The sequence below is a fragment of the Oncorhynchus nerka genome, linkage group LG25 (genome assembly GCF_034236695.1).
Source record: "Oncorhynchus nerka isolate Pitt River linkage group LG25, Oner_Uvic_2.0, whole genome shotgun sequence".
NCBI lineage: Eukaryota > Metazoa > Chordata > Actinopteri > Salmoniformes > Salmonidae > Oncorhynchus > Oncorhynchus nerka.
In genome coordinates, this window is record NC_088420.1 from 42,762,959 (window position 1) to 42,778,053 (window position 15,095).

The 15,095-nt window shown below is 41.9% G+C and overlaps 1 protein-coding gene across 2 annotated transcripts in view; it reads left to right on the forward strand.

Moving 5' to 3' along the window:
- LOC115109520 (furin-like) overlaps window positions 1-15,095 on the forward strand; it is a 191,351-nt gene that overhangs the window by 31,841 nt on the left and 144,415 nt on the right. For both annotated transcript variants that reach the window (XM_029634486.2, XM_029634484.2), the window contains exon 2: window positions 497-809. In XM_029634486.2, coding sequence (XP_029490346.1) covers window positions 621-809 — 189 coding nt within the window. In that variant the 5' untranslated portion in view covers window positions 497-620. The remainder of the gene's footprint in view (window positions 1-496; window positions 810-15,095) is intronic.

Genomic DNA, 15,095 nt, shown 5'->3' on the forward strand with positions numbered 1-15,095 from the left:
CTCACAACTAAGATTGAAGTCAGACTGTCAAAAGCCCAGAACAATGCAAGCTGCCTTCGCACAGTAGGACTTCTCTCGCAAGCAACCCTACTCTCTTGATCCTGTTTCGCCTTCATATGGATTGCGCTCCAACTTGTTCAATTACCGCTCTACTTGTTTTAGGGTTATTCCTTGTGTTTTGCTGATCGGCTCAAAGCATGAAGCACAAACACTTGAAGAGGCAGTCTCATGCTGTTGTAGCCTCTTTCAGCTAGAGAAAGTCTGTCTCTGTGTCTCTAGAATAAACTGTGGTGGTAGAAAGTGAATGCATTCTACAGAATGCATGCTGTGGTCTGTGGTCTTTTATTTTTGCTCTGTGCTGTGGCATGTGGGGTTGTGCGCACTGCACACTGAATGAACAAGTACCTGTGTGTGTTTGCGTGCATTCCTGCATACATGCATGTATGTGTTTACGAGTCAATGTGTGGTTTTATAACTTTGTTCTTTTTTTCTTTAGGTCACTTCTCTATTTGGCTGCTGTGAGGGAGGCCAGTGCTGTTACTGGTGAGCATTGAGACTTCTCCACCCCAGAAAGACAGACGGACGGGGTTCCCCTGCCCAGTGCCCCTGTTCTCCTTTTCATGGATGCCAGGCTGGCCCTGCTGCAGCTTGGGACTCTCCTGGTCCTCCTGTCCGCAGCACTGGAGTTGACTGCTAAGCTGACTGCTGGAGAGGAGGTCTACACTAACACCTGGGCGGTCCACATAGAGGGGGGACCGCAGGAGGCTGACCGAATTGCCAGGAAACACGGCTTCATCAACCATGGCAATGTGAGTAGCACAGCAGTGCACCCTGTGGAACCCCTCTAGTCAGTCAGAGTGTATGATCTCTCTATGCCCTGCATCTGTGGTCAGTTGAAACTGTTCTATTTCAGTGACAGCCTGCTCAACAGGCTTTAATGTGCAACAAGATATACAGACAGGACAGCCTATAAGCCCTCGTGTTGAGAGTCAGAGTGCATGTCATGACTCTTCCATCCCTTGCTGAGTTTATCTGTCAGCTAAAGCCTGCACTCCTCCTATGGGTTCTATACAGAACAAAAATATGAACTCAGCATGTCAAGTGTTGGTCCCATATTTCACAAGCTGAAATAAAAGATCCCCAAAATGTTCCATATGCACCAAAGGATTATTCGTTTACATCTCTGTTTGTGAGCATTTTTCCTTTGCCAAGATAATCCATCTACCTGGCAGATGTGGCATATCAATAAACTGATTAAACAGCATCATCATTACACAGGTGCACCTTGTGCTGGGGACAATAAAAGGCCACTCTAATATGTGCACTTTTGTCAACCGGCCTCACAACCGCAGAGCACGTGTAACCACACTAACCCAGGACCCCCACATACGGCTTTTTCACCTGCGGGATTTTCTGAAACCAGCCACCTGGACAGCTCATGAAACTGAGGAGTATTTCTGTCTGTAATGAAGCCCTTTTGTGGGGGAAAACTCAGTCACATGGGTGAACTCCTGCCCAGTCATGTGAAATCCATAGATTAGGGCATAATGCATTTATTTAAATTGACTAATTTCCTTATATGAACTGTAACTCAGTAAAATCTGAAATTGTTGCATGATGCATTTATATTTTTGTTCAGTATAGTTAATTTGGGCATACCATACCGTATGTGTGTCAGGGTTTCTGTTAGGAAAAATTGGCCCCGGACATTTAACCAGCAGCATTTTAGGACCCATATGCATTGAGTGTGTAACCTGATCAGGGCGTCCACCCACGGTGCTCAGAATGACAGAAATGACATTTTAGATTATGGTCATTCATATTAACAGAACATGCAAGTAGAGGATGCACAGTCCTTACCCTATTCTGATTTTGTAGATGTTAGAATAACTGTCCACATTTACTTTTCCTCAGCCAACAAGACAAGTAACAAAAAGCAAAATCACTATCCTATGTCAATATACTATCCCCCATGGTAGAAAAGTTTACCTATTCTATTGGTCAGCTTGTCGAGAAGTAGCCTATTCCAAACAGATTCTGGGTCAGTTGTGGGAAGACAGATCCCAAATTCATACAACCAGTAGACCTAGGCTACATTTTTTTTACACATTAAAAAGCAATGAGTCTGATGCAACAGATCAGAATGTTTAGCTTAAAATGTTGATAAACGATTATTTCTCCACATTATAAGTGCAGCAATGCCCACAAGGCATTAGGCTACAGCCAAATGTTCATTCCATAATGCAATTAGCGGGAAAACACTTTTGTCAAAAGGGCACTGCACATGCTAGCGGTTTCATGTGACAGATTAAATATCCGTTAGAAATAGAGGAGATGTAATAGGCTACTTTGAAGCGAGGCAGGCCTAAGACATGCCTCATATGTATCAAAATGTTCAGGTTTCATACAATGAAGTAAAACATTTTGAAAATGCAAAGCCTACTGCCTCTAGCTCATTACACAGTAGTGTGTGACGTCCTGATGAAGCCTGCCTTCCGTTGCTGTTTGAGATGCTGCAGCAGTAGCTCTCGTACTGTCTGAAAGGCTTTGTATCTGTATGCTGTAAGCGTGTGATAAATTAATATAGTGTAGCCTACACATGCGACAATTTCATTCAAATAAATTGAACCAATAAGCATGACCAGTCAAATGAATTTCATTCGACTTTTACATTCATGAATCGGCTAAAAAGCATTATTTCGTAATGGGATTGTTTCTTCTCCCGGACAATTGGCCAGTTTTATTTATTGGCATTTCAAAACAAATGTATAGGCCAAAAGCCGGCTATTACCGGCGAACGGAATCCCTGGTCCAGTCACTCCACAGGAGACTTCACTGTCTGCATCGAATACATGCGTAGGAGGCTCTGAACTACAGTACCAACCCTCCCTCCACCCTATCCCCCACAAAAAGAGGATTTTCAGAGCGGTTTTCAAATTGAATTTAGGCTTATCTTCTGCTTTCTTTATGTTGCTGTCCATGCAGCTTCTGTCTTGAGCTCCATCACAGATGTTTTTTTCTCCTGTTATAGTAGCAGATCCTACGGCGGTCATAAAATAGTAGGATGAGATGTGATATTTTTAATTTGTGAGATGCCTCTCGTTGTCACACTCATCACCACTCAATTGTCTCCTTGGCTCTGATTGTGTACTGTAGTTTCTCGCTCTCAGCTGGCTTTGATTGGAGTTCTTTGGTTATTGATTTCATCTAGCAGGAACTGCTGTTGGGATGCTGTGAAAGGATTCTGCTGTAGAGGGAGAGGGAGAGGGGGAGGAGGCCATTAGAAAAATGTGCCTTAAATAACCTTTTATTCATAATTGGCTCTTTGAATGCAAGTCATTATTTTCTCTATTGAATAGGCCTTATTCTGCTTTGAGACTGCCAAGCAATCAAGCTCCACACAGATTGACACACATGTGCACGCCGCACACACAGTCACACACACAGTCTCACACATTCTTTCCCCCAGAGTATAGTTATATGTTTATACCTTCATCGCTTGTTACGAACACATCATGAAGGTACTTCTGGTAGACAGGAACAATGGAATAATAGTAAGTGGGTTCTTCTGTCTTTTCCCTCTCTACAGCCTTGTAGCCCCACTACCACACCGGTATTCCCAGTTGACGCCCCAGTTTCGAGCCTGAAACACCTGTATGCCTCTGCCAGTAAAGCACAGGGCAGACAGAGACGTATCCAATCAGAGATCCAGGGCTTGTAAGGACTGGCAGGGGTTGATTGTTATTTTGGGGGACCTAAATTGGCCTGTCTTTTTTAACCTTGGTATCGGGCGTTGTCCTCTGGTGATGTGTCATGAGTTTAGCTCCCCAAAGCATTGTCCTTCTCTGCTCTTTTTCTCTTTCCCTCCCATCACTCACTCCCTCCAAATGCTCGGACTCGTCAGTCTAAAACCGATAGATCAATTTAATGGGGAAACATACGTCTGCGTTTTTTTTCTGTCATTACTCACTCATGCTGAACGGTGGGTTTGGGAACAGAGGACTCCTTGAAGATGGGTCGGTTTGTCAGAGATGGATGTCTGATGCCATATGGTACAGAGTCCTGCTCACATCCCACAGACAAACAGTAGGCTACATAGTAAAGCCCTACTCTCATTCATCTCTATTCTCTTCTCCCGTTCTCTCCTTTTCTCTTCTTTTCTCCAAACCAAATCAAATGTATTGGTCACATACACGTGTTTATCAGATGTAATTGCGGGTGTAGTGAAAGGCTTGTGCTTCTAGCTCCGACAGTGTAGTAATATCTAACAAGTAATATCTAACAGTTTTACAACATATACCCAAAATACACTTAAATCTAAGTAAGGAATGGATTAAGAATATATATACATATATGTCAGAGTGGCATTGGACTAAGATACAGTGGCGTAGTATAGAATGCAGTATATACATATGAGATGGGTGATGCAATATCTACATACAATTAAAGTGACTAAGATACCATAGAATAGTATAGAGTACAGTTTATACATATGAGATGAGTAGTGCAAGATACGGAGACATAAATGTGTCTAGTGTTTCATTTCCTTAAAGTGGCCAGTGATTCCTAATATTATGTCTATAGGCAGCAGCCTCTGATGTGCTGGAGATGGCAGTTTAACAGTCAGTGGTGTAATATAGAATACAAGACAGTATATACATATGAGATGGGTGATGCAATATCTAAACACAATTAAAGTGACTAAGATACCATAGAATAGTATAGAGTACAGTTTATACATATGAGATGAGTAATGCTAGATACGGAAACATTATTAAAGTGGCTCGTGTTTCATTTCCTTAAAGTGGCCAGTGATCCCTAATATAGGCAGCTGCCTCTGATGTGCTAGTGATGACTGTTTAGCAGTCTGATGGCCTTGAGGTAGAAGCTGTTTTTCAGTCTCTCGGTCCCAGCTTTGATGCACCTGTACTAATCTCGCCTTCTGGGTGATAGCGGGGTGAACAGGCAGTGGCTCAGGTGGTTGATGTCCTTGCTGATATTTTTGGCCTTCCTATGGCATCGGGTGCTGTAGGTGTCCAGGAGGGCGGGAAGTTTGCCCCCGGTAATGCATTGGGCAGACCGCACCACCCTCTGGAGAGCTTTACGGCTGTGGGCTGTGCAGTTGCCTACCAGGCGGTGATACAGCCCGAGAGGATGCTCTCAATTGTGTATCTGTAAGAGTTTGTGAGCGTTTTAGGTGTTAAGCCAAATTTCTTTAGCCTCCTGAGGTTGAAGAGGCGCTGTTGCGCCAACTTCACCACACTGTCTGTGTGGGTGGACCATTTCAGTTTGTCAGTGACGTGTACGCTGTGGAACTTGAAGCTATCCACCTTCTCCACTGCGGTCCCATCGATGTGGATAGGGGGGTGCTCCATCTGCTGTTTCCTGAAGTCCACGATCATCTCCTTAGTTTTGTTGACATTGAGTGAGAGGTTGTTTTCCTGGCACCACACTCCCAGAGCCCTCACCTCCTCCCTGTAGGCTGTCTCATCATTGTTGGTAATCAAGCCTACTACTGTTGTGTCATCTGCAAACTTGATGATTGAGTTGAAGGCGTGCGTTGCCACGCTCTCATGGGTGAACAGAGAGTACAGGAGGGGGCTGAGAACACACCCTTGTGGGGCCCCAGTGTTGAGGATCAGCGAAGAGGAGGTGTTGTTTCCTACCTTCACCACCTGGGGGCAACCTGTCAGGAAGTCTAGGACCCAGTTGCACAGGGCGGTGTTCAGACCCAGGGCCTCGAGCTTGATGATGAGCTTGGAGGGTATTATGGTGTTGAATGCTGAGCTATAGTCAATGAACAGCATTCTTACATAGGTATGCCTCTTGCCCAGATGTCCGTCACTACAGACCCTGGTTCGATCCTGGGCTGTATCACAGAATGTCATAAATCAATAGAATGAATGCTTCAATCTAGTTGACATCGGTAAAGTTCTGTCATCTCTGCTTCTTTCATGAAGCAAAGACATTTAGGGATTGGGGGAATTATTGTTATTATTTGTTGTAGATACGGAGGCAGAAAGCTAGATATAGAGTAGGGGAGAAGTTTAAAATGAAAGGATCCAGTTAGAGAGAAGCGAGTGAATGGAACTGAGAGGAAAGAGGAGAGATTATGAAGGCAGGAGAGTGAGTGGGAGGATTTGGCGAGGGGAAAAAGAGTGGGAGAGAATGGATGAACAGTGGCTAAAGACTGAGATTGAGAGTGAGAGGAAGAGACAGAGGGGAGGATTGCTAAGCAACATTTAAACAGTTGTCTGAAATGAGATTATGGAGGCGTACATCCTTAGTCATTGTTTCGTTTAGGCACCAGCCGCACGAGAATAATGAGCCGTATTTCAGACTTTTGTCTCTGAATAGGTGATAGGAGGCAGCAGGGAGATAAACATAACTAATGCAGTCTTCCAATGTCTCGGCTACACAGTGGCTTTATTTGGGGAGATGGGTGGGTTAGATAAAGGATGTGTGGCCTGGGGATGGTTGAGTGAACAGGGGGTCTCTCTTGTGGTGGATGTTCTCTAGGGCCAGCCACCAGGGACGTCACTGGAGTTTCATAACATTCGGCCTTAGCCCTGAAGAACAATAAATGGTATTTTCTAAAATTATTTCCTGCAATTCTACATGACTGGAGACATTAAAATAAAATGTTTTAATACCACACAAATAACCAAAATGACAGGATACAGGATCCTCGGGACTCCTGAGCGGCGAAGCGGTCTAACAGGCTGACTGCGTCGCGAGAGTTGCAAAATACATTTTTAAATCTATATTATTCAATAATTGCACCCACACTGCTCACGCGCGACAACGAGCGTCTGCGTTGCCAAGGGATAAAATAGAAGTAAATTTCTATTCTATTTGTGACGTAGATCGCACTGCAAGTCCTGCCTCTCCCATCTGCTCATTGGTTTATAGAAGCAGATAGATACGTGCCATCTCTTCATTGGTTATACCCACGTGGGTAACTGAAAGACGAACAAGGTCAGTGGCGGTAATGCACCTAATTTATGAAAGATGCCAATCGCAATATAAAGTCAAGAGAAGGAAAAAGCCTAGAAGGAGGAGAGATGACTAGAAACGATTCGGTTGACCATTTTATGTCGGAGTAGAGGACTTTGTGCATTTGAGGTAAAATAACAACTCAATGTTTATATCCCAGGACAAATTAGCTAGCAAGTGCAAGCTAACTAGCTAAATTGCCATAAATGTTTAATGCTTTTCGACCTGTCCCCAAATTAATGTAATTGGTTCAGAGTTTGTTTTGATATTTTAACCTGCGTGTCATGATTGTGTTTGGTGTGGGGGGACAAAATACATTTATGCACGATGGCGCACGCAGCCGGTTTGAGTTCCGTGTAAGGCCTCAGTGCTTGAGGCGTTACTACAGACTAGAGGTCGACCGATTTATGATTTTTCAACGTCGATACCGATACCGATTATTGTAGGACCAAAAAAGCCGATACCGATTAATCGGCCGCTTTTGTATTTTATTTGTAATAATGACAATTACAACAATACTGAATGAACACTTATTTTAACTTAATATAATACATCAATCAAATCAATTTAGCCTCAAGTAAATAATGAAACATGTTCAATTTGGTTTAAATAATGCAAAAACAAAGTGTTGGAGAAGAAAGTAAAAGTGCAATATGTGCTATGTAAGGAAGCTAACGTGTCAGTTCCTTGCTCAGAACATGAGAACATATGAAAGCTGGTGGTTCCTTTTAACATGAGTCTTCAATATTCCCAGGTAAGGAGTTTTAGGTTGTAGTTATTATAGGAAATATAGGACTATTTCCCTCTATACCATTTGTATTTCATTAACCTTCGACCATTGGATGTTCTTATAGGCACTTTAGTATTGCCAGTGTAACAGTATAGCTTCCGTCCCTCTAGTTAACGCGCGCTAACTAGCTAGCCATTTCACTTCGGTTACACCAGCCTCATCTCGAGAGTTTATAGGCTTGAAGTCATAAACAGCGCAATGCTTGACGCACAACGAAGAGCTGCTGGCAAAACCCACAAAAGTGCTGTTTGAATGAATGTTTACCCGCCTGCTTCTGCCTACCACCGCTCAGTCAGATACTTGTATGCTCAGTCAGATTATATGCAACGCAGGACACGCTAGATAATATCTAGTAATATCATCAACCATGTGTAGTTAACTAGTGATTATGATTGATTATGATTGATTTTTTATAAGATAAGTTTAATGCTAGCTAGCAACTTACCTTGGTTTACTGCATTCGCGTAACAGGCAGTCTCCTTGTGGGATGCAATGAGAGAGAGGCAGGTTGTTATTGCGTTGGACTCGTTAACTGTAAGGTTGCAAGATTGGAGCCCCCGAACTGACAAGGTGAAAATCTGTCGTTCTGCCCCTGAACAAGGCAGTTAACCCACAGTTCCTAGGCCGTCATTGAAAATAAGAATGTGTTCTTAACTGACTTGCCTAGTTAAATAAAGGTATAAAAAATAAAACAAAACATTGGCGCCCAAAAATAGCGATTTCTGATTGTTATGAAAACTTTAAATCTGCCCTAATTAATCGGCCATTCTGATTAATCGGTCGACCTCTACTACAGACACCCTGGTTCAAATCCAAGCTGTATCACAACCAGCCATGATTGAGAGTTCCATAGGGCGGCGCACAATTGGCCCAGTGTCGTTCAGGTTAGGCGGTGTAGGCCGTCATTGTAAATAAGAATTTGTTCTTAACTGACTTGCCTAGTTAAATAAAAGGTTTTAAAAAAGACATTGACACACTGAGATCAATAAAACGAAGAACCCATGTCCTAAATGCAATCAATAGCGTAGGCCAATGAAAAGAGTGGATACATACATTTTAAGTCTACAATATGAGGAGAAAAAGTATAGTCCACCAACTTTCCAGCGGCACTCACTTATCCAAATAGTTTTTCACTCAATTGTGTTTTAAAATATTGCGAAAAGATATTGTAGCTTTTGCCTGCTGTTCATTGACAGCCATATTAACAGCCACAACTCAACACTCAGCTGTTTGATATTTGCCATGGGCTGCTCAATTGCGAGATTCCGACTGTAGACCTATGCGCTTGTGCCAAAACACAATCCACAGCAATTTTTTTTTAAATAAGTTGATTTTAGTTATTTCTGTACAGACAGGAGTAATTACATTTGGCACATTTATTCAAATGTATCTGCAGCACTTCCAGCATCCCTTCCATGGATTGTGGTCAGTAATCCAATGTGGCTTTATTGCTTAGGTAGGCCAACTGTTACAATAATATATAAAATCATCTATCAGCGAGTAACGCACAATTTTGTATTTGCATCAGTAGGCTAAGTGGCTAAAATGCATCAAAAAAAGTATTGGAAAGATCTGGAAAACATCAGAGAAGCTCATCAGGTAGGCTATAGGCACTCACTTCAATTTAGCTAGATCATGAGCACTCACGTTTCCCAGCCGAATTGTAACCAAATAGCCAAACGGGAGATTCAGTGAAAACAGAAATCTGACATTGATTGATTTATCAAGAGGAGTTCCCATGCTTGTCTAAAAGTAACGCAATGACGCTGTCCCAATGAAAACGCTGCTGAAATGATCAGTTGACCACACACGGCAAGTGCTTTACATTTATTATAACCAGGGGTGTAGTGCTATTTTTGGGGGTAGCCTAAACGATACTTCTTTATGTTTTCTGGGTGAAACGTCCATGCTGCATGCATGGCAACCATTTGATCCCAATCGGTTTAATTGGAATATGCATTTCGATCTTCTTGGATGAAGTAGGCTAAGTAGCTTAACTACTGTTTAATCAATTTCTTGAGCAGATGGAGTTAAACACAGCCACCTGTATTTTGTTTCAATCAAAGTATATTTTGCGTGCTGTTGATTGCTGCACACAATTTTTTACATCTCTGCACAATCATCCTAAATTGTCATAAGAAAGTATGATCTGTTTTCGTCTAACAGTAGCCTAACATTATCTATGCTATTATATTCAGTCGGTTATGTAGAATACTAATTAGTCATTAAGTGATCTTGAGACAACGCACCATTCTGAGAAGTGGCGGAGTGCCCTCACTTATAAGGTTGGATGACTTCTACGAACTAAGCAGCGCATTCAGTTGACTACATTTCTTTCCGCAGCAGCGCAAAAGATTCAGGGCTGACCCAAAATCATTCCTGGTTAAAACCCAGAAAGCCAAGTCCTGGTGACATCCTTGCCAGCCACACACACAGAGAGCTTGCAGAGGGTGTGTGTATTCAGGAAGTCATGAGATGTTTATCGCTGAGGTGATATCATCATCATGTAACTGATTATTCCCTTCAGTGTTGTGCTAAATTCTTTATTGTTAGGACACATTCATTTGTGTGTGTGTGTGTGTGTGTGTGTGTGTGTGTGTGTGTGTGTGTGTGTGTGTGTGTGTGTGTGTGTGTGTGTGTGTGTGTGTGTGTGTGTGTGTGTGTGGTCTATGTTTAAATGTCATGCAGTGTTCCTTTTGCAGCCTGATCACGAGAAATAGATTTTGGATGTTTGTAAAGGTCCCGAGAACGTCGATATATGCCTTCCTCAGCGCTCACCAAAAAAAAAAAAAAAGATTGCCGAGAACTCTGTGCGAACTCATGGTGCTTGGAGCCGCGCGTTGCTCAGACCACTATGGCAGTTCACAATGTTTTAGCAAGCCATGAGAATACTGATGATACCTGATGGTAATAGCCTGTCGTTTTTAATTATTTGGTTTTAAGCCTTTCCCAAACCATAGCCTTCTCCAAACCATACCCTTAACCACTCGGGAACTAATGCCTAAACTGTTAACCTTAGAGTTGTTTCTGTTTTAATCCTGCAACCATGCAGAATTAACCCTGTAAACACACATAATGAATGTGTCACAAATAGAAGTTCATCCATAATGCATAGAATTTCGAAGGGAAACTATGAGATCTTTTTGCAGCGTGAGCCAGTCAGGTTCATTGTTCTGTGAGAGGTGACTCAACTTGCTCAGTGGAGAGTGGCTTCAATGCCACCGTCTCTCTCACACACACACACACAAACTCATACTCACACACTTTAATAATGTACCTACACATTTAGACAGACACGCAAACCCACAAACCCAGCACAGAAGAACATTATGGTGCTGCATTAAGCAGACACTGCCATTAGCACCTGACATTCAAGCAGTTTTCTAATCCCTGTGGATTGTTAAAGGAAGAAAAGGAGCATGTCTTCAGTTCCTCTCAACAGCTAAACTATAAAGGCCGTCAGCTAAAAACAGAGAGTTTGAAAAAGTAATATTGAATCATAATTCCTGCAGTCTTTCATGAGGTAGTTTATATTGTGTAGCTTATATATAACGTCATCACTTTTTTATTCCGCCCTCAATCTCCATCATCTTAGTTTTTTTCATCTATCCCCTCTGCCCTCCCACTTCCCACTGTTTCTAGTCTCTTTCTCTCTCTCATTGGTGTAAACTACATCTCCTCTCCTCCTTCTCATGGCCATAGATAGAGTAGACAAAAACCCAGGCGATTAGCCGCCTCCTGGCACCCTGTTCGTGCCACAGAGCACAGTGCTGCTCTGCCATCACAACCCCGTTGTTGCCATGGAGAAGGTTGCCAGCCAGCAGGTTATTATCAGCAGATTGGGCCCAGTCTCATGTTTAAATAGTCGTATGTACAGGATACACATGGTATACACTGTCCAACTAAATGCTTACTTTTCGACAATGCAACAACAATAAGAAATAATAAAAAGATAACAATACGAACATAAAGTAAATATAAGTTATTTATATCCCTGTTAGTTAGCATTTCTACTTTTCTAAGATAATCCATCCACCTAACAGGTGTGGTATATCAAGAAGCTGATTAAACAGCATGATCATTACACAGGTGCACGTTGTGCTGTGGACAAATCGGCCACTTTAAAATGTGCAGTTTTTGTACCTATACACAATGGCATAGATGTCTCAAGTTTTGAGGGAGTGTGAAATTGTCATGCTGACTGCAAGAATGTCCACCAGAGCTGTTACCGGATAATTTAATGTTCATTTCTCTTCCATAAGCCGCCTCCTACGTCATTTTTAGAGAATTTTGCAGAACGTCTTACCGGCCTCACAAATGCAGACCACGTGTAATCACGCCTGCTCAGGACCTTAAAATCCAGCTTCTTCAACTGTGGGATCATCTGAAGAGGGGGCGGGGGGGAATGCTGAGGAGTATTTCTGTCTGTAATAAAGCGCTTTAGTGGGGAAAAACTCATTCTGATTGGCTGGGCCTGGCTCCCCAGTGGGCGGGCCTGGCTGCCAAATGGGTGAGCCTATGCCCTCCCAGGCCCACTCATGGCTACACCCCTGCCCAGTCATGTGAACTCCATGGATTAGGGCCTAATTTATTGACTTCAATTGACTGATTTCCTTATATGAACTGCAACTCAGTCAAATCGTTGCATGTTGCATTTATATTTTTGTTCATATCTAATTTTATTGGTCACATACACGTGATGCAGATGCTATTGCGGGTTGTGTTTCTCGCTCCAACAATGCAGTAATATCTAACAAGTAATATCTAACAATTTCACAACAATATACACACATCTAAAGTAAAGGAATTAAACTAAGAATATATAAATATTTGGACAGGCAAATGTCGGAGCTGCATTGACTAAAATACAGTAGAATAGAATAAAATACAGTATATACATATGAGATGAGGTCTGTTTCCGGTTGTATGTAATGTAAATTCTAGGCTAATAATTTAAGAAATAACGCACAAAAAAACGAAATACTGCAAAGTTGCTTAGGAGCTAGAAGCACGGCTGCCCTATCTGTCGGCGCCATCTTCTTTCAGTGTATATTCAAGTTATTAAAAAAAATAAAACTGCATATTAAATAACAGAAGAATATCAAGAAATTGTCCATATCATCTAAACTGTTTTAAAATAATATTTGATGCATATTAGGGTTAATTTGCTCATCTGATGGCCATAATATTGGGTCAAATTATTCATTAGATCTATGATTTATTATTCATTACAGCTAAATAGGTTAATGTATTAAATGAATAGTTCAGTTCCAAAACGACATAAAAAGCACATTTCTGCAGCATCCACACTGAGTGTAGAAAACATTAGGCACACCTGCTCTTTCCATGAGATACTGGCCAGGTGAAGGTTATTGATGTCACTTGTTAAATCCACTTCAAATCAGTGTAGATGAAGGGGAAGAGACAAGTTAAAGAAGGAAAATATTTAAGTTGAACGAAGTATGGTAGTAGGTGCCAGGGGCACCAGTTTGTGTCAAAAACTGCAACGCTGCTGGGTTTTTCATGCTCAGTTTCCCATGTGTATCAAGAATGGTCCACCACCCAAAAGACATCCAGCCAACTTTACACAACTGGAGGATGCATTGCAGTCAACATGGGCCACCATCCCTGTGGAACACTTTCGGGAGGGTTCAACTTAATATTAGGAAGGTGTTTTGTACACTCAGTCTATATTATCACTGTCCTCATTCAACCATGACTCTGAGAAACATAGAATATTACAATTTTTTTAGGTCCTGTTGATAGTCTCGAATGGAGCTCATCCAGTTTGTTCTCCAGTGACTGGACGTTCACCAATAAAACATAATTAGCATTTTAGCATAAGTATAATACAGGAAAGCACAATTTATAGTCCAATATTTACACGTGTTTTCGGGAGCAAGTATTTAAATTATTCAGTATTTAACAATAATATTAAGAGTCTGGTAGTAGCAGTTGTGATGTGTATGGGCGTGAATGAGTGCCTAAGGTGCGGAGAGTCATTGCAGGTGGTCAGTCCAGTTCAAATGTTCAGCAGTCTGATGGCTTGTCGATAGAAACGGTCTCCGAGCCTGTTGCTATCAGACCTTATGCTCCAATATAGTCTGCCCATGAGGGAGGAGATCTGTTTTGTTGCAGCTCCCTTCCAGTACACACCCTGCATCTGCCTTTGTGATGGGAACAGTGAGTCTCTGTGGATCCCAGGCCACATGGCAGATTGGAACACATCCAACTCCTTCCTGCTAGTGTTGTTCACTCACACCTCTCGTCTTACTTGTATCTTCTTCCCTCCATTCTCTATACCTCCTGTTTTATACTTTTCTCCTTAGGTTATTTTGAATGACAGTAACAGCCAAATAACAGCATTTAAAAAAAAAATGTAATAGTTTTTCTCCTCTCCTTTGCTCCTGACTACATGTGCTGCCATAGAAATAGAATGTCAATGATTGCATAATGTGTGGACTAGCGGCCAATTGCAAGTGTACCCATAGCTGTGTTAGGTGATGCTAAGAAACAAATGCATTTTCACTAAATGTCAATAATGTGGTTGTCAAAATACATCATAAATCACGTGAATATGGCAGTTGTTACCTATGTCTAAAAATCTAAAATACTGTACATTATGATATTTACGCAATATGATCCCAAATATAAAGCAAGTGCCGTGTTTGAACGTTCAAATCTGTGGTACAGACCTTTTGTGAAACCAGCAAAATCGGTGTGTTTATATTTGCTCTTACTCAACCTACCAGAGTAAGATCAATATGAAATTGTATTGCTAAGAAGTATTGGAATGTCCTGAGGGTCATCGGACGTCCTTGGCCTGAAATATAAGGTCAAATGTTTTTCTTCCAGCTATGTCATTTATGTTCTCAGACACAAAAAACATAGCAAGTTACAAAGTAGAGCCTTGTAGCTTCATTTTGATGTATGTGTTGTCAGGGATTGATCCAAATTCACATTTCGCCACCCCCATTTCCATGACGAGTGCTAGCTTGCTAGTGTGTGGGACGTGTGTGGGACTGCCTGACGCCGTTCACTAAGGCAACTCGTCGGGCGAGAGGCAGGGCTGCGCGGCATTGGCTCTATTGTGCAACCTTCGAATTTTGTTATGAAATTTCGTTAGCCGGTGATTGTCAAGCAAATAACTGTCGGTCTCACGGTAATTGACAGTTAATTAACATAAACACATTTAGCATCTCCTGGCTTCCTACAAGCCAGTGATGCAGACCTTTGGAACATTTTTAAAAGTCTAATAAATCCATGTAATATAGCCAACACCTTCACAATAAATCCATTATTTATTTTA